The sequence below is a fragment of the Rhamphochromis longiceps genome, linkage group LG10 (genome assembly GCF_057381845.1).
Source record: "Rhamphochromis longiceps isolate RC_006_pf linkage group LG10, R_longiceps_female_GT1.1, whole genome shotgun sequence".
Lineage (NCBI taxonomy): Eukaryota > Metazoa > Chordata > Actinopteri > Cichliformes > Cichlidae > Rhamphochromis > Rhamphochromis longiceps.
This window is the reverse complement of record NC_140566.1, coordinates 35,301,317-35,321,773: the sequence shown is the minus strand read 5'-3', so window position 1 is coordinate 35,321,773 and position 20,457 is coordinate 35,301,317. Positions and strand designations below refer to the sequence as shown.

The 20,457-nt window shown below is 46.0% G+C and overlaps 1 protein-coding gene across 1 annotated transcript in view; it reads right to left on the bottom strand.

The window, feature by feature from the left end:
- Window positions 1-17,441, bottom strand: part of LOC146661351 (rap1 GTPase-activating protein 2-like) — a 39,483-nt gene extending 22,042 nt beyond the window's left edge. Inside the window, exons 1-2 of the mRNA XM_085419730.1 lie at window positions 17,308-17,441; window positions 9,261-9,296 (exon numbers count right to left, since the gene is read on the bottom strand). Of these exons, the coding sequence (XP_085275856.1) occupies window positions 9,261-9,296; window positions 17,308-17,351 (80 nt within the window). The 5' untranslated portion in view covers window positions 17,352-17,441. The remainder of the gene's footprint in view (window positions 1-9,260; window positions 9,297-17,307) is intronic.
- Between the last annotated feature and the right edge of the window lie 3,016 nt (window positions 17,442-20,457).

The following is a 20,457-nucleotide window of genomic DNA, read 5'->3' as shown; positions in this document are numbered from 1 at the left end:
TCATGTTAACCTGAGTAGTGAAAGACCGCGGGGCTTTGAAAACGATGTGCCGGGAGTTCGCTGCTCTCGCCGGCTCAGGTATAGCTCAGACAGCTGTGGCTGCAGAGGCTTGTGGTCCTGTTTGTGGTTTGTGGAGTTTGTGGAGACGCTGACCTCTGACCTCTGTACACACTTTGCTGCTCTGTTTGTCATCGCAGCCGCTCGTTTCTAATTGTAGTTTACTCATAATATGTTAAAAATGAGGATTATATATGCTATGCTAATTGGCTAATGAATTATGATTGTCAATCACTGCCATTGAGCAGTCACCAAGGGCTTTCGTTCCCATGGTGACAGGGACGTAGCTCAGTAACGCCGGCTCTCCGGCGCTCCGAGTCTCTCCAAACGCTCTAAACACTGTCCAATCAGAGGCGCAGTAGGCCGGGCCATATGTCCCAGAATTCCTGTCGAGTCATTTCAAAGTAAAAGCCGGAAACACGCACGCTGCATAGTTTGTGTTTGTAAAAGAAACGCTGCTGCACCTTTTACGATCCTCCATCTACAGCTTCAGCTCAAACACAGTCATCAGAGGAGGAAATGCATCTCCCCGTCTGTCCACGCCACTATTTTAGGTACACTTGGTGTTTCACGGTCATTCAGAAGGCTGATGGACCTGTGCAGCAGTAAAACCTGAGGCGCTCCAACACGTGATTAACACCGCCTCCTCTTCCTCCTGCTCCAAACACCAGTTAGATGTACTCCTCTTTCTTTGTTTCACTGTAATTAGGTCAGCCTCACATTTCTGTTTGCATCTTCTGCTGCTCGTCTACAACACCGACCCAAATCTGGCTCCTCGGGGAGCGCTCAGAGCGACCAGGAAGGAAAACAAAGGTCAACGAGAACCGAGAACATGAAGCCTGCAGAGAGAGAAAAGGTCAGAGAAGGTGTGTGAGGTACACGACGTCCACAGCGCTGCAGCGAGACGGCACGAGAGTGTGCGTGTGTTAAAGACCCCCGAGCTTCACTTTTAAAATAAAACCAGTTTAACTCGACTCTCAGCTGGCTCGTTATCTGCGCTGATGACTGAACGTCACAGCCAATAACATCACCTTCATCCAACACACACACACTGATGTCAACACGTCCCTCTGAGCCATTCCCACAATGCACCAGGCCCCCAGACTCAAACAGCAGGCTCCTGACACTCTGACGCCTGCGGCACGTTTTCTGGAGGAGCGCAGGCCGAGTCCGGCACTAAAACAGTTCCCCTCGAAGGCTCGGCTCTTTAAATGTTCAATGGTTCCAGTGTTGAGTTTTCTGTCAGTCAAAGATGGCCGCCACAGGCCCCTCACTCTGGGCGCGTGGGTTTATTCAAATACTGGAAACTTTTAAAAACAGAATAAAGGGGGCTCTATTTTTGGCTAAATGTTTTTCTTCTGTTTATCCTCGAGACAGTAGGGTGTCCAAATTCCTGAGGACCCGGCCCACGTAGACCGCGAAGGCGGTTTATCTAATCTAATAACTTTAATCTCAGCCAAACCGATTTACTCACGAACAAATAAAACACTGAAAAAAGCCCAACAATAACATTTTTAGGTTGTCTAAGTGACTTAAAAGTCCGCGGTGATCTGAAAATGATGTGCCGGGAGTTGTGCCGTTCTCTGCGGCTTCAGTAACCCTCGAGCTCCCGGCTAGCTGTCGAGCTGGTGGGTAGCAGACACCTCCGAAAACGTCGAAGCACTTTAGCAAATATGCGATATCTTGATAAACCGAGCAGATATTTGATGTTTACACAACTACTTTCTCGCCTGAAAATATGTTAAAAGTTTATTTTGTGACCCAGAAAAGGTAATAAGAGTAATATTAAAAACTTAGTAGCGGCCGCCATTGTTGGAAACTGGAGTTTGGCTGGGCCGCGCTATGAATTCTGGGATATGGTGGGCCACGAAGGACACACCCGACCCATCCTTCAAATTCGGGGAAAAGGAGGACGCATTTGTCGGCTGCATTCGGAGGAGTCTACGAATTTGGAGAAGCTGAAGGACAGAAGAGTTGATCCATGTCAGCATGCTGCCCATTCAGGACTCCCTGAGAGCGCCCCCTGGGGGAACTGCAGCCAACAGGACCAGCTGTGAACACAGTGCACGTGTTAAATGTGACATCAGGGTCTGCATGTGAACAGAGCTCGTCCTCACGGCCGCGTCACGGCGAGCTGCGCACCAGTTACTGCTCATAAACCGGGGGCATAGTGTGACACATCCACCTGTACAGGTGATTCTCTGCAGTCATGAAAAATGGATTTTGTCACGTTTCCCACAGCCAGGAGGCTCGCTGGGTTTCAGACGAACATCAAAGCTCTTCATTAAAATTTAAATTCAACCCTCGAGTTTCTCCAACAGGAGGGCCCATCCCAGTTTGAACCTTTAAAATGAAACGAAGTGAAACATTCCAGCTTCATTAAAAATAAAACAGTGAGGATGGCGGCGGCGGCTTCGTGGTCATGACTGTGTGAATATCCACGCTTTCACTCCTGTTTCTTTGTGTTAGAACAGCAGCTTCAGCTCGGATCACACCTTTCACGTCCTTGTGATCATTACAACCAGTTTGGTCTCCGAGGCCTTTGATTGGTCCACACCCACTGATCCCCTTCGTGTCCTGCTTCCCACCCAGGATCAGTTCCACTTTGGAGAACCTGCCAGGAGCAGCACAAACGTCTGCTCTGACCCAGAGACTCGGTCGACGTGTGGCTCGCTGACAGCTGAAGAACCACAGACCTGCCGCGTATGACACCAAAACGCTTAAATGTGTCCGAGCAGCTTTCGGGAATGAGACTCGACTGATCAGTCAGAAACGCAGGAGCGTGCGAGAAACGGGGTTTCCCGCAAAACACAGCAGGGGTGCTGACTGTGTTATTTGAAATAAATGATTTTTATCTGCTTCTTTGTGTAAGCTCAGTTGGAAGCACCTCGCCGTGGGCTTTAGCGTTCATGGAGAAACTTTGTCCCAAAATGGCACATTTTCTGTGGGTGTGAGGATGGAGTGATCAAGAGACACAGGTGGGAGTGGAGCACAGGTGGAAACGATAAAGGTGGAGCTGAAAATCCAAAAAAGGAAAAACAGCAACAGGAAGAGCAATTCCCAAAATAAAACAGGAAGCAGAACAAACACAAACAGAAGGCTAAGCTAAAAAAATGCTGCGGCACTTTGCTAGTTTACTCAAACAGGGCTAGTTGCTCAAAGCACATGACAGCGTACGCTCACAGCAGCTGTGGTGTAGATGGGTGACCCTGAGGCAGCCTCTGTTAGTTTTTGTGAGTCATACGACCCATCAGGGAGCGAATACGCCCTCACCAGGCTGAAACAGAGTCAGCAGCTCGCATCAACTTCCTGTTCCAGACGACATAATATACCGTCGCTGTCAGCACGAGATATGAACGTATTAAACGTCATGCACTTTGAAACGATGGCTCCTCCCTTTGTGTCTGCAGTGAACACTACTGCATGCAGGGGGCGCCGATGAGGCCGTACTCTGCCGCTGTGTAACTCGCCACGCTTCGCTCAGAGCTGCAGGCAATTCACGAAACAATAAGACTGACTTTTTAGAAACGTGCGCTCTCCTCCCCTGCAGCCACGGCGCTCTGCGCCTTTGTCTTTCACACGGATGAAACTGAGTCGCCACGGAGACGGCACAGAGACAAACAACAACAACAGCATCACAAACAGAAACGACAGTAGGACACGAGCAGCACTGCTGGCTCCTGTTTGTAGACAGACGGTCTGGTGTGTAACACACACACACATTTCTCTGCAGCTCACATTTCCCAGTGTGTGTGTGTGTGTGTGTGTGTGTGTGTGTGTGTGTGTGTGTGTGTGTGTGTGTGTGTGTGTGTGTGTGTGAGCTATAATTGGTGCTGAGTGAGTATGAGGAGGTTTTCTTCACTAAGTCGAGACTTGAGAAAATCTTCCTCGTTGTTGTTTGTCTTGCAGCTGTCAGCGTGCAGCTGCACAGATGTTCAGTTTCCTGGCTGAAAGCGTCCAATCGGCGCCGCCGTTCTTTGCGTTTCTGCAAACCGTCCTCACAGAAAACTCCAGAGTTTGATCGTTGAGCGAGGAGTATCTGTCATCAGTAATTTACACGTGTAAACGTAAACTGGACCAACACTTCAGTGAACACCTGAACACCTCAGAGCTGAGACTACGGAGTCACATGATCACATTGTAAATGAAAACAGCAAAAACAAGGCAACACACACACACACATGCAGATGGAGGGACTGCCAGACTCACCAGTGGTCGTGTGGCATTGTTGCGTTGCCGACGGTTACTGAGCATCTCACTCAGCTCTCACACACCAGCAGCCCTCCCCTCTCTCTCTCCTGTAACGTCAGGGTCCATTAAGCTTATAGCGCCTTAATCTTTCAGAGAGAGCGAGCGAGAGAGCCAGTAGCAGATGGAGGATGGCGGGGAGGGGAGGGGGGAGGGGCGGAGGGGAGGATGCTCTAACTGGATGTGGTGGAGTTTGAGTCCGGACCGTGAATGTTTGCACATCTCTCCCCCTCATCAGGCTCTGAGCTTCAGCACGTTCAGCCTGAAGTGAAATCCCGATGACCTTAAAGCGTCTCTGTGCAGGTGAGCGTTACAAACACTCGCCATCACTACCGTCAGCTTCCTGTCACACTCACTTCATCCTAGAGTAGTTTACATCGCAGATTACCTGCACTCAGTAAAGGCACAGCCACACGCTGCAGTTCCTCTGGCGTCCAGCAGAGGCTCCAGCGGAAATAAACATGTTGACAGCTTAGAGATAATTTCACACTACGCAACTTTTTAATGACATCATGTGACAAATAACATGGCTTCTGTGAGGTTACTGTACTAACAGGCCAAGAATGAGGCGGAGGTGATGAAGCAGCTCACACACAGACACCGCGCCTCTGCAGGAAGACGATCCACACCACCCAACCAACCAATGAGCTTCTCGGGGTGACGAGCAGCACGTGTGGACGTTGAAGTGCGAACCTGCTGGAGGGAAAACAGCTGTCGGACACGCGGTCACCTTCCCCACAGACGCACAGCGGGCCACATGTGGGCAGACACACGGGAGGAAGACCTCTGACGAAGGACTTACAGGCAGTGCGTGTTATTGGATTATTAAAGACGTGCGTTACGAGAGCTGTCCGCACATTTCTGGCGTTTAAGCTACGTGCTCGTTCTTCAGGTATACGATGTGCAAAGTGAAGCAGCCAAAACGAGGCATGCACGTGAAGTGAGCGTGCAGACTTGGTGTGACTGCTCATGCATGAGTCACGCACACACCGCCCGATGGTAACGATCCCGTTTACGGAGGCCTGATTGCACCATGTGCTTTTATGGCTGCTCTGTAATATCACTCACTTGTCGGTTGTAACGGCGAGCGTCACCTGTGGAACATGTCCCATGATCCTCTCCAACTCGCTGTGTGGCCGCGCTGCAGACTGACACCTGGGATCAAACCTGTGACCTGCCCTCTCTCTCAGGTTTCGGGCTCAGTCGGGAGCAGCGAGCGACTGCAGCTCCCAGCACTCATCCTTCCGCTCCACCGCAGAGAGCATCTTCATCTTCCAGCTGAAATCAGATCAGTCTTTAGGCTCACAGGAAGACAAAGAGCTTCCAACGTGCTCCGTGTTTTTCTCCTGATGTGAACGTCGGGAGCTAAACCAGCGGACGTCCCAGAGACTAAAGGTTAAAGGTCATCATGACCTTACTGAGCAGGTTTTTGGCATGTCAAACGTTAGTCATGACAAAACGTCACAGAAAGGTCTCACAGGAAGCAATGACATCATGATGACATTTAAGGTCAGCTTCACCGTGACATCGTGACGTTCTGCAGTAACTCTCCTCGTGGCCGTTCTGTGACCGTATGGCAGTAACTCCTGTTCCGGACTCTGCGGTGTGACGTGCGAACGCACCCAAACAAACGTCTCTTTAAAGCTTCCAGGTCAAAGTTTTGTTCGACAAGCTTTGGAGTAAAGCAGCAGTCAGCCTGACTTTAGTCTTCAAACTTCTAGTTGACGGATGTCACAGGTTTTTAAAAAAGCAAGTTTAAGTGGACATGCAGGCTACACAGATGTGGAGGCTCCAGCACGTCAGCACAAGGATTTCACTTTTTCATCCTTGTTCCTGCTAAATGTTCAAAAACAGATCAAACTGATGAAAGAAATAAGCAGAGGAGCATAAACGCAGCGTCCTTATCAGCATTTCCACAGTTCTCAATATTTGGCTCATTAAGAACAGTATAATTGCTTCTTTTGTTCACAGTAATCTGCTTCACCTTTGAAACCAGCTCATATCGATTTCCTCCTGTAAATCCTGCATGAGCTGAGCGGCGCTTCCTTTTCATACTGGAAATATTTGTCTGCATACAAACAGCAGTTAGAAATGTTTTGAGCTCATTAAATCCATAATCAGCATCTGTTAGCGTCTCGCTCGCCTCCAGGTTGTGTGCTCGATCCTCTCTATGGGCAACAGCAGTCGCCTGAATCTCACCTGGAGTCTTCTCGTGTCTGTAACAACAGCTCGTGTGGATCTGCGTCAAACCGCCGCAGATCTGTGCGCCGCAGTTTGTCAGTCTAATTAAACCATCAGGATCATCAGGACCATCAGAACCATCAGAACCATCAGAACCATCAGAACAATCAGGATCATCAGGATCATCAGAACTATCAGGACCATCAGGACCATCAGAACCATCAGGATCATCAGGATCATCAGAACTATCAGGACCATCAGAACCATCAAAACCATCAGAACCATCAGGATCATCAGGATCATCAGAACCATCAGGACCATCAGAACCATCAAAACCATCAGAACCATCAGGATCATCAGGATCATCAGAACTATCAGGACCATCAGAACCATCAAAACCATCAGAACCATCAGGATCATCAGGATCATCAGAACCATCAAAACCATCAGAACCATCAGGATCATCAGGATCATCAGAACCATCAGAACCATCAGGACCATCAGAACAATCAGAACCATCAGAACCATCAGGATCATCAGGATCATCAGAACTATCAGGACCATCAGGACCATCAGAACCATCAGGATCATCAGGATCATCAGAACTATCAGGACCATCAGAACCATCAAAACCATCAGAACCATCAGGACCATCAGGACCATCAGAACCATCAGGATCATCAGAACCATCAGGACCATCAGAACAATCAGAACCATCAGAACCATCAGGATCATCAGGATCATCAGAACCATCAGGACCATCAGAACAATCAGGACCATCAGGACCATCAGAACCATCAGAACCATCAGGATCATCAGAACCATCAGGACCATCAGGATCATCAGAACTATCAGGACCATCAGAACCATCAAAACCATCAGGATCATCAGAACCATCAGGACCATCAGGATCATCAGAACCATCAGGACCATCAGGATCATCAGAACTATCAGGACCATCAGAACAATCAGGACCATCAGGACCATCAGAACCATCAGGATCATCAAGATCATCAGAACCATCAGAACCATCAGGACCATCAGAACTATCAGGATCATCAGAACCATCAGGATCATCAGAACCATCAAAACCATCAGGATCATCAGAACCATCAGGACCATCAGAACAATCAGAACCATCAGGATCATCAGAACCATCAGAACTATCAGGACCATCAGAACAATCAGAACCATCAGGACCATCAGGACCATCAGAACAATCAGAACCATCAAAATCATCAGGATCATCAGAACCATCAGGATCATCAGGACCATCAGAACCATCAGGACCATCAGAACCATCAAAACCATCAGGATCATCAGAACCATCAGAACCATCAGGACCATCAGAACCATCAGGATCATCAGGACCATCAGGACCATCAAAACCATCAGGATCATCAGAACCATCAGAACTATCAGGACCATCAGAACCATCAGGACCATCAGAACAATCAGAACCATCAGGATCATCAGAACAATCAGGACCATCGGGATCATCAGAACCATCAGGACCATCAGAACCATCAGAACCATCAGGACCATCAGAACAATCAGAACCATCAGGATCATCAGAACCATCAGAACCATCAGGATCATCCGGATCATCAGAACAATCAGGGCCATCAGAACCATCAGGACCATCAGGACCATCAGAACAATCAGGACTATCAGAACCATCAGGACCATCGGGATCATCAGAACCATCAGGATCATCAGAACCATCAGGACCATCAGAACCATGAGGATCATCAGAAGCTTCAACAAAGTCACCAGATCCTTTAAACCATGATCCATCCATCCATGGATCCTGACCTGCACCCACCATCCCTCCTGGGCCTACAGGTGCAGGTCTGGATCCATGGATGGAGGAAGCAGGAAGCAGGGCTTCATTTGCACGGGGTGGACGAGCAAACACAATGGACTAAATATAAAGGAGCACATCTGGCTGAAGTGAGCACAACTGGTTTCATTGACAGCTTTGGTTTATGGCCTGATGCTGACTCTGGGCACCACCGAGGGGTTTCACTGCTTTTTGCTGAGCAGCTGTGTAAAGTGACCGGACCAGAGCCGGTTCCAGAGCTTGGTTTAATGGACCGGCACAATAAGGAACCATCCTCTATGAGCAGATTGGCCCTTTAAAAGGAAGAAGCTGCAGATACAGAGCGTTCTCACTCCCGAGGCGTAACATGTCGACGTTTTGTCACGTCCCGCGGCGTTCCTGAGGAACGCGAAAGGAGACCTTCGGCGTTCTTATGGTACGCGGTGGGTTATGGCTGGAATCCAGTGCAATGACGCTCCCGCGGTAATAGACGTTCCAGCCCTGTATTCCAGCCCTAAACCTAACCTTATCCCTAGCCCTGACCATAACCTTATTCCTGACCTTAACCAGGACTTTAATGATGTTAAATAGCGTGTTTCTAAGCGATTTGAAGAAAAAGAGCGAACATGTGTAGGTTCAGTCCAGACGGTTCTCATATTTCCTCTTTTTCCGAGGTCGTCATTTAGGAACGTGGTGGGTAGCCGAAAACGTAATATGGTGACGATTTGTCACCTAGCGTAAAATGTTACGCTTTGGGAGTGAGAACGGGTTGGCAGATAACAAGCTGTTCTCCAGAGCCTGAAACACAACATGCTAAATCAAACACATCAGAACGATGTTTGGTAGAGTGAAGCTCAGGCTGAGGGAGGTGAAGCTGCTGCTGCTTTTATTTTATTTCTGGCAGTGAAACAACTTGAGTGCGGTCTTCGTGTGATTCAGGGTTGTTACTCACCGAGCTCTCAGAGTGCTGACTGTAGACTTATCAATCCTACAGAGAGAGAGAGAGAGAGAGAGAGACACCGTTAACATGTGGTGCACTGAGCGCGCTCTGATAACAGCAGGAATGTTAGGACGTTGCCGAGGTGGAGGACGAGATTTCTATCTGCATTCTCTATTAACCTCAGTAACCTGAGTGAGGTGTGAGGTTCACAGCAATAAAACCTGTTTATTAAAGTGCTGCAGCGCCACCGAATCAGGCGTGTTTCTGTAATGACGGCTGAAGCGCAATAAAACAGCACAAACCAGCAGACGCATGAACCACTGGATGACTTCACAGAAAGTCATCCAGTGGTAGAAAGTGGGTTCCTGAGGCTACGTCCACACTAAGCCGTTTTGTTTAAAAACACCGTTTTGGCCTCCCGTCCACACTGAGGCGGCGTTTTCCTCAAGGAAAAACGCCGCGTTTTGGAAACGCTCTCGAAAAACAAATACATTTCAAAACGGAGCTGTCCCGTCGCAGTGTGGACACTCGAACACGCAGACTTTCTAAAACGATGACGCATTTTAGTCGTGTGATGCAGTCATGTGACCAATTAAACTAAGACAGCGGAGGGCGTTACACAGCAGTGGTTTTGATTGGTCTCAGCTTTGACAGCCCTGTTACAGATTAATATCAGTCTGTACGTGCTGCAGATTGCTTTCCTTCTAATTCTTTAATCCTCACTGGCTTTTGCGCATGTGCAGGACTGCAACGTAAGTGTTTTGGACCGTTTCAATGTGGACGCACAACTCTTTGAAAACGCTACTGTGGACGCGGAGCGTTTTCAGATGAAAACAGCGTTTTCAAATCTATTTGGGCTGGTGTGGACGTAGCCTGAGGCACAGAGGTTTTGACGTGACGTATAGGGACAGAACGGGACGTTTGTCTCTCTGTCACCGACTGCGTTTCCATAAGTTCGACCTGAATGGCTGAGCTCCTCAGCCTCTCTCTTTGCCCCACTGCGGGGTGACCCAGGGACTTGTTTGGGCTGAGCACGCCCCCTTTCACCGGGCTCGGTCTCCTGAGCACCACACACAGGTCTGACTGGAGGGTGGAGTCCAAACCACCCAGGGTGTGAAATAACCGCTGTTCATCAGTACCTGCATCACACCTCACTCACACGGTGTCCTTGGAAGTGCTGATGATAAAGCATCCAGACGCTGCAGAGACATGGCTCATGTCTCATGCATGCTGTAACACAGGTCTATCTGTCATACACACCACAGCGCTCATCACTGATAGACTCTGACACTAGAGCAGGCGACATGACCAAAAATATTTATCACGATATACGTTTGAAAATTTGCGATAACGATATAACTGATGATATAATTGACATGAGACAAAACACAACTCCACAACTTTATTAGTGCAAAAACCCATCAATGTATTTTCACTTAACCCTCCTGTTATGTTGGCTTGAAGGAGCACTGATTACGTTCCTGGTCAATTTAGATTTTTTTCGCTTTCTGTAGTGATGCAGATGACATGTGACATCTCTTCTGTTCTGGGTCAATCTGACCCGCAACATAACAGGAGGGTTAAACAAGCAGCTGTTTTTTTATGTGCATTAAAGTTATACAAAAATGTAACAGTGCAAATTCCTCGCTGACAGTTTAACCAAAAGGCGTTTCCAGTGGAAACTGGCCGACACATCCTCAGCATAACCATGTATAACATCCACAACACTTAAAAAGAGGTTAAACACACACAACACGGTAACATTATGTTGAAGCACAGCACGTATCACTCCGCGAGGCTCCGCCTACAATAGCCGTAAAGCTCCGACAATCCATCAAGCGGTGCGGCTTCGTAGCTCAGCAAAGTCGTACTGAAACATGTGACAGATTTTCGAGCGCCGTGCACATAAAATCGTTTCCAGGTCAGTAAACACAACCAGAGTTCATACATAAGGCACACGGGATTATAAGGGGCTCTGTCGACTTTCAGAAAATCAAAGGATTGATTTTAAGTGCGCCGCATTTTCCAAACAACACGGTAATAACGACGGCCCGCTAGCATGCGCTACCAAAAATAGTGCTTTGTTGTGTGTCTGACGGACGAAAGCTAAACCAGTTCCACACCAGTGAAGCTGCAGCATTTTTAGAAACCAGTTCTGGTTCATCTGTTTCATTCAGCGATCCACTCTCGCTCTTCTCATTCTGCGTCGCCGCCATGTGCGTATGTAAACAAAGGCACTGCGCATGCGCGTTTTACCCAAATTCTATCGCCATATTTCATTTTCTTATCGTTGCCCAACATTACACCGGTATTACCATGAACAGTATGATAGAGCCCAGCCCTACCTGACACAGATGTTAGCAACCTCACTGTGACAGGAAACAGCCTGAAAACCACAAGTGAGAGTTAACAGGAGACACAGATCAGGTGACAAGTGTGGAGGAGAGGAGGAGAGGAAAGAAGGAAAGGAGAGGACAGAAGGAGATGAGAGGAGAGCGTGTGGTCGAGCAGAACTTTAAAAGCCTGAGTATGATGACTCTGAGAAAACTCCACTCCCACAGGCCATAAATAACTCATCCAACAACACACACACACACACACACACACACACACACACACACACACACACACACACACACACACACACACACACACACAAAGATGGCCGACAGTAGAGAGTGCAGGCATGCTGCTTTATTTTAAAGCACAGGAAACAGTTGCCTGTGTGAGTGTTTGTGCGCGCGTGTGTGTGTCTCTGTGTGCGTGTGTGTGTGTCTCTGTGTGCGTGCGCGCGCGCGCGTGTGTGTGTCTCTGTGTGCGTGTGTGTGTGTCTCTGTGTGCGTGTGTGTGTTTGCGTGTTTGTGTGTGTTTGTGTGTTTGTTTGTCACCACTGCGCTGAACCAAACTCGTCCCTCCAACCCAACCTGGAAACAAAGCTGACATCGTTCAAACCTGCACTTCCTCCAGCGACCAGCAGAGGCTGCAGCAGCGACTCAGCCCCCCTCCACTCCCACTAACATGAGTTTGTTACACAAACAGCTGATTTCCTGCTTCAGTGAACAAACATGATTCAGCAGATTTCTCACTTTTATTGAGTTTTGCACTTTAAAATCGTCACGTTTAGAGTTCTTTGTTTGAAAATAAAATAATTACAAACTCCTCGAACAATAAAATGTCTTTGATGTCGCTTCAGTCTGACCATCACACTGCTCATCTGGGCTGTGACCTTTGACCTATCCGCTCTCAGACACTGAGTATGGAAACAGCGCTAACAGAGCGACCTAGAAGTCTGAACTAACACGTTAAACCAACATGGCGTCCTCACATAAAGGATAAAACATGTCGGCGTCTCGGGGTGAAGCTCCAGCAGCTGCTGCAGCCACAGGTTTGAGTCCTGTGACTGTTTGTGATGACAGCGACAGTCGAGCCATCAAAGAGAGAACGAGGGTGGAGCAGGATGGGCGGAGCATCCCGGGGTTTGATATAAACGCTCCTGCAGCCGCCCGAGGCCGGTCCTGCATTATTTAATAGTGCAACTCTATTAGTCGTCTTGGTCTAAATGCTGGAGGACAGAGGAACGACGAGGAGGCATGAGGTAATCTGTGAGGGCGTACCATCTGTTATTTTATTATGATGAGACAGAGAGGAAGGAAAGGAGGAGGTGGGGAAGGACAGGAGCTTTTCTTTTTATGTAAGGAAATCATGAGCTATAAAAGGATGAAGAAACAGAGATGGAGGAATCAAGAGTGCATGGAAGGAAACCACAAGGACAGATGGAAAGGAGGAGGTAAACAAAGAAGTAAACAAGGAAAGAAGGAAGCAAAAATGATGCATGAATGAAAGGAATGTGACATACATGAAGGAGGTATAGAAGGACACTGCAGGGAAAAGGAGGTTTGGAAGGATATAAGGACAAATGCAAGGAAAGGACAAAAGGAAGGAGGTATAGAACAAAATGAGGAGAAAGTGTTGAAGGAATTCAACTATTAAAAAAACTAGGAAAGGTATCGCCGAAGGAAACAAGGAAGCAATGAAAGAAGGTGGAAAAGAAGGGGGAAAAGGACACATGTCTGAAAGGACCCAAGGGAGCATAGGAGGAAATAACAACAGAATCAGGAAAGTGTGCAAGGGAAGGGAATATGGAAGCAATATGAAGGAAATGAGCACACAGGAATGTATTTAAGGGCATAAGGAAGTATGAATAATCCCAAAAAGATATTTAATGAAGTAAAGAAAACATAGAGGGAAGGAAAGAAGGACACATGAATGAAACTAGAACAAGGTCTAAAAGAAAACAAGGACAAACACAAGGAAAGGACAGGAAGGAAACATAGAAGGAAGCAACTAATTTGACCTGGAAGGAAGGGATAGAAGGACACAAGGCAATGAAGCAAGAAGACTCCAGGGAAGGAAGGAAGAAGGACAGGAAACACAGAAGTGGACAAGGAAGTATGAAAAGGAAGAAGTATATAGGGAGTGAAAGAAGGAAACATAAAAGGAAATAAGGACAAAAAGTTTTTAAGGACAGAAGGAGGTGTGAAAGGAAATAAAGGCACATGAATGAAAACAGAATCAGAGCAAGGAAACAAGGAAAGAAGGACGAAGAGAAGGAAAGTAGAAAAACAAAACAAGGATGTATAAAAGTAAAGAAGGGGATGTGGAAGGAAACAAGGAGACACAAAAGAAAACAGCAACAGAAAAGAAGGAGGAGAGAGACCGAGGTCTGAGGAGAAGGAAGGATGAAACACCGAGGGGTAAAATGAGAGGAGGTCTGAAGAGGAGGTCTGAGGTGGGGAGGTCGGAGACGAGAAGGAGGTGTGAGGGGAGGAGGTGAATGATTGAAGAGCTTGTGTCCGAGTTTCCACTCGCTGTGAATTCTGGTCACAGACTCAGGCTGAGGTTCACTGAGGCGAGGACGAGAGGACGCAGAGCTGCTGCTGGTTTCCCCTCTGACCTTCACTCCTCCTCCTCCGACCTGCAGCGTTCATTAACCCCACAGACACAAATGATTCTCTCCTGTAAATATTTCACATTTTAGTGTCAAACACAGGCAGCTGTATGGAGGACCAACAGTGACCAATGAAACATGAGTTCTTATGTGAATGTTAATTAATGTTTAAGGAGCTTGCAAAGAAAAGCGTCTGGACTTCTTTAAGTTGCTTGAAGACGTTTCACCTCTCATCCGAGAAGCTTCTTCAGTTCTAAGGTCAAATGGTGGAGAGTCCCAGATATAAACCTAGTGGGAGTATCCCCCACAGAGGGACCAAAGGACCCCCTGATGATCCTCTACCTAATCACATGAGCCAAGGTGTGAAACTGGGTGTGGGTCACAATCAGACAGGGTTTCGGGTGAGCTCATTGTGAAACCTGGCCCCACCCTATCATGTGATGTCCTGAGGTCAGATGGCCCAGGATGTGAGTGGGCGTTAAGGCGTCTGGGGAGGGAACTCAAAACTGGATTATAGATGTCAGACAGTTGGTGTCGTAAACCAGCGCCTCTGTTACGACACCAACTTGGTACCCACACCCAGTTTCACACCTTGGTTTCCATAATTCCATGATGTATTTAATAATAACAATAAACCAATAAAAATAATAATAATATAACATTTTACATTTTGGATTTTTTTTTATTTAAACAGATATTCAAGAATTTATAAATTAATAATGTTTTTAATACATAATTATTTTAATAATACCGATTAATAGTTGAAGTTTTTATATTATTGTGGTCTAATAATTAAAAAAAATGCCTTTGCCAAGATTTGACTTTTTCAGGCATTTATTACATACATTTAATATTTTATCATGACATACATTTATAAACATTACATATAAATAAATAAAACATTTCTTAAATAATTAATTTATAAAGTATATTACATAAATAATTTGAGTAAATAATAAACTTTTTACTTACATAATAAACTTTCTAACTCATTATTAATATTTAAATATTTCGTACATATTTAGTTGTTTTGTATGTAATTAATAATATATAAATATTATTTATAATATAATGTAAAATAATGTGTTTTGGGTCACATTTGTCGTAACCAAGGTTACGCTCTTCTCTGGTCCCAGCATGTGATTTAAGGTCTGTTCAGGGTTTTGGATCCAGATCTGTGTCATTAGCTTTAACCCTTTAAGACCTACCATAGAACCAAGTCCGCTAGAGCTTATATTATATTTTTACATGCTGTGGAGCCATTTTTGGGAGCATTTCAAGTTGCTATACATCAATACAACCATTATAGCCCAGATTTTAATAATATGTCTGCATTAAGTGCATAGTAATTACATAAATTGCAAAAAAGTGCAATAACATATATTTTAACATATATTTCTAGTTAGAGAAATTTAAGAGTCTTATCCCTCAAAACTATAAATACAAAAAAGTTGCACAAAATAGTTTCCCACCACAGGAAATTTATTTTGAGTGTCTTCATAGTTTTATTTTTGAACTACACCAATTTTTATACACTGCAGGAAAAACGAAAATAAATATTATAATGCAAATTTGCAAAAAAGCAGCATATGCATCAAAATTAACTATTTCCAGCAGTGCAATATGAGTCCTCAGCATCCCAGAAACGACACAGAAAGTCATAAAGTCAAACATGACTTTTAAAAACACCAGTATAGGCTCATGAGGCCCTGATGGTAAAAAAAAACTACATTTCTGCGAAAAATGACGTCACTTCCGGTTTCGGGCAGGTCATGGCGGACATGCAAAAGTTCGCGCTGACGTCTATTCCAACGTAGGAAGTGTTACAAACAGCTGACCGGATCGGCAAAGCGTGTTTCTGGAATATTATGTTTTTGTTCCTGCAAGAGCTTTTTATGCAGTTTTTGCAAAGCTTTATGTGGAAGGAAACCGTGACCGAGGACAAGCTGATGGCATCAGATGTAAGTACAACTCCTCCGGTTTCATATGCAAAAAAAATTATTGCGCTAGCTTACGTGGTTGCAGAGCTACCGGGATTTAAAAATAGTTACGCAAAACAGAGCGTGCCCGCTCCGACCGGCTCTAAAGGGTTAATGCTCCATGTGAAACTTTTACATTTCCAGTCACTGTTTCTTTAAATCTAAAATAAGTAACGAGGTGCTGTGAATATATTTGTGTATAAACTGTGAAATAGAAAATAAATAAGCAGCTTTTAAAATACTTTATTGTTATTTTTGGACTCTGGCAGAGGAGCTTTGAATGTTGTAGCCCATCAGTTTAGCCGCTCTGAAACAAGCTGCTCTGATTGGCCGATTCCAGGAAGCGTGCAGAGGGGCAGACGAGGCATGCATGCACTCACTTCAGGACCTCTGATGATGAAATGACCCATTTTTTGAACTGGATCCTATAAAGCCTGATTCCTTCAGAGTGACCACTTTTTGTTTCAGGTGATGATCGCACGCAGAGGTCAAAGACATGGAACGCGTCAGCTGAGAGTTTAACTACAAAACCACCAACAACAAGAAGCAGAAAGAAGCAGCTGGGACATCGAATATCAGATTTTCTCATTAAAGAAGGAAAATGTTGCATCTTCATGCACTGTGTGGATGAAGGTGCATAGCTGATAACAGACATGTATTATGTGTTTGCTGTGCTGGGTGTGAGCACGCTGTCCTCTTTGGTGCTGCAGAACAAATGAAGCTGACGAGAAGACAGAAAACGCCTGCAGAGCTAAACTGTCATTTGGATTCGTCCGAACGCAGAAAGTTGCTGATTAACTCGCCGTCGGTCGACTAGAAACACAGACGACACAGAAAAGCGTCTCACGCTCACAAAGAACGAACTCGCAGAGCCCCGACAACTTTCCCACCAACGTCCATTCAAAAAAGGTCCCATTTTAACTTCGTTAACGTTCAGCTTCCCTCGCCTGATCTAAACAACATTCACAATCCCTCCACGTGAATGTAACAATTTGACTTCACAGCTGATGATGTCAGTGTGATGTCATTCCTTGCAGCTCGAGCTGGAGATGAACTCAAAAACCCGGAGAAAGTGTGCCGGACAGAGCTGCTGAGACCATTCAGCCATTCATCAAAGGGCGAGCACTCTTACCATCCGAAGCCTCCGAACGACACGCTCCTCTTCCTCCTCAGCATGGTGCCTCGCTCGCCCTCCTCCTCTTTGTCTCTCTTTTCTTCTTATTGTGTCTGGGTTTTCCTCCCTCCCTCTCTCTCCCTCTTTGTACCTCTGCCTCCCTCTCCCTCCGCTGTGGCTCTAACTCCTCATCTCTCCTCCTATAAATACTCTCCTCTCTGTCAGACACTCCCGCCGCCTCCCTCTCCTTTTTCCTCCTCCTGTCGGTAACGCTGCTCTCTCGTCTTCCTCTCCCACTTCACTTCACAGCACAGAGCCAGCAGAGAGAGAGAGCGAGGGTAGAGAGACATAGAGGGATAGCAGGAGGAGGTTTACAGGGAGTACCCGCTCTCTGCCAGCCTGATGGAGAGGAGCTGAAAACTTATCATCCATAATAAATGGACATAAATGGATGGAAGCACGTGTCGGTTTACGGGACCTGCTATTATGCAACACGGCTGCAGCTGACGGCAGTTTTTACTCTCATCTGTGAATCCATCAGTTTTAGGAAAACATCACAAAGGAAAAAGAACGAGGAAGGATTTTTAATCAGGAGGGCTTCAGGCGTACCAACATTAACAAACACACACACAGCAGCACGGAAACCTCACACACGTTCCTAAATGACCACCTTTGAAACTTTCTCTTCCCATTGTTGATTCACTCAGTGTAGGAAAGTCTGCACTCACTGTCTACTGCACACAAATCCACACCTTCACGTCAGTCTGAAGGCGTAACACTTATGTCTTATTGGAGGTTACGACCCTCCCACTAAAGAAAGCCACGCCCCGCTGTTATTGATTGGCTGGCATGGGAGGATCATCAGCCAATGCTGCTCAGCTGTGCCGTCCACTCGACCTGATGTCACTGTGATGTTTGTGTACTGCTCAGGTCAAACCCGAAGGAGCCGGTTGGGGTGTTCTGGGCGTGTCCGCCTGGGACGAGGCCTCGGGGCAGTTCCTGTCAGTACCACATGTTTGTCTCAGAGGTTCAGCCGCACAGGTCCACGCGCACGCAGTGAAACGGACACTGGCTCATTAAAGCTACGGTTCCTCTGATGGCCCATCCTACACTGTGGCAGTTCTAGAGCTCATACGTGCAAATGAGCACTGACCCTCCAGGTGTGCGAGCATTTGTCCCATCCAACGCCCTTTGAGGGCTCTCGATAACCTCGACCTGAATGTCTGGCCTGTCAGCTGTCAGTGGGACATGCCTGCCGTGGTGACCAGGCTAACGGGGAAACAAGGCTCGATTCTTCGGGTCTGTGGGTCAGGAGGCAGAGCAGCTCATCTAATAACTGGAAGGTTGGGGGTTTGATCCCTGAACGCCCAACGCTGAACCCCAGTTTGCTCTCCGACGCAGCCATCAGAGTGAATGTTCAAAAGCACTTTGGCATTGACAGCAGGGCGTCTGTTGTATAAAGGGAATCAGTCCACGTGCCGATGTTCATATGAAGTTTGGACTCCGCCGCCGCGGACAGCCAAGTTAAAAATCTGTGAACCTTTAACTGCTCCGATCATCGCACTGGTCTAAGATGAAGGATTAAGCTTTGTGTATCTTCCTGCTCGTTTGGCCGGATTCTCCATTAACAGCTTTACTTTGTCCTCTGAGTTCGTCTGTCCAGCCAAGCCTGTCTGTTTAAGGTGTCTTATTTCATTAGGGTTTTTAAAAAAAATAAGAATCTGTTATTTATTTATTTTCACAGTAAATGACTTGTTGTTCCCCCATGGTACTCCCACAGCTCTCATTGGACCAGGAAACCAGTCCCCAGGAGTGTCTTATACTCGTTTCATTACTAAAAACTCTGAACTGGACTCTTCTCAGAGTGTGTCCTGATTTAAAGCAGACTTTGACTCATCACTGAAAGGACAGACAGGTTTTAACCCTTTAAAGCCGGTCAGCGGAAAATGTAGTTTTTTACCTTCAAGGCCCTTATAAGCCTATACTGGTGTCCTTAAAAGTCATGTTTGACTTTATAACTTTCTGTGTCGTTTCAGAATCAGAATCAGAATCAGAATACTTTATTGATCCCTGGGGGAAATTATTTCAGGGATGCTTAGAACTTAAATCACACTGCTGGAAATAGTTTATTTTGATGCACATGCTGTTTGTTTGGTTTTTTTGCAAATTTGCATCATAATACTTATTTTAGTTTTTCCTGCAGTATATAATTGGTGTATCTCAACAATAAAACTATGAAGACACTCAAAATAAATTTCTCGTGGTTGGAAACTATTTTGTGCAACTTTTTTGTATTTACAGTTTTGAGGGATAAACCGCTGAAAAACCTCTAACTAGCAATATATGGAAAAAACAAAACAAAAACGATTTTCAATTTTTTTGTAGTTTATTGCACTTTTTTTTTTGCAATTTATGTAGTTACTATGCACTTAATGCATACATATTATTATAATTTGGGCTATAACAGTTATATTGATGTATAGTAACTTGAAATGCTCCCACAAATGGCACTACAGCATGTAAAAATATAAAGATAAGCTCTAGCGGACTTGGTTCTACGGTAGGTGTTACAGGGTTAAACTGCACTTCCTGCAAACGTTACCAGCTGAGCTGCTGAAAATGTTCCAGCAGTGATGCAAAGGCACATTTTACACATTTAACTGTTTCTTTAGCTCATAACCAGCTGAGAGCGTGTCAGGCTGACATCTTTGTCAATCTTCTCCCGATTCACCTGTCGTGTCTCATCTGAACATGCTTTGACGTCAGACTCTGGCCGTCTGACCTCGGTGATCCTGATGCATGCGTGCAGCCCGGCTAAACTGCATGTAAACACACGCAGAGGCTGCGAGTGTAAAGGCGGTTAATGTATTACCGTGCTGACAGTAGAGCGAACGTTTGTGTGGCAACAAGAGAAAAAGCTGAGTCACTGCTACGATGATTCAGAGGTCGCAGATCAAAATGTAAATGAAGACGCAGCAGCGCAGCGTTCAGAGGGGTTCCTCTAATTTTGGAGTCCTCAGGTTTAATTCTCCATGAAAACCCTCCAGCAGCTGAATACATTTACATCACATTACCACCAATGAAAAGCACCGTTTACACTGCAGAGCTGGAACCAGTTTGTGCACACAAAGCTATTTATAAAACCATATTTTTCATTTTGCACGATGA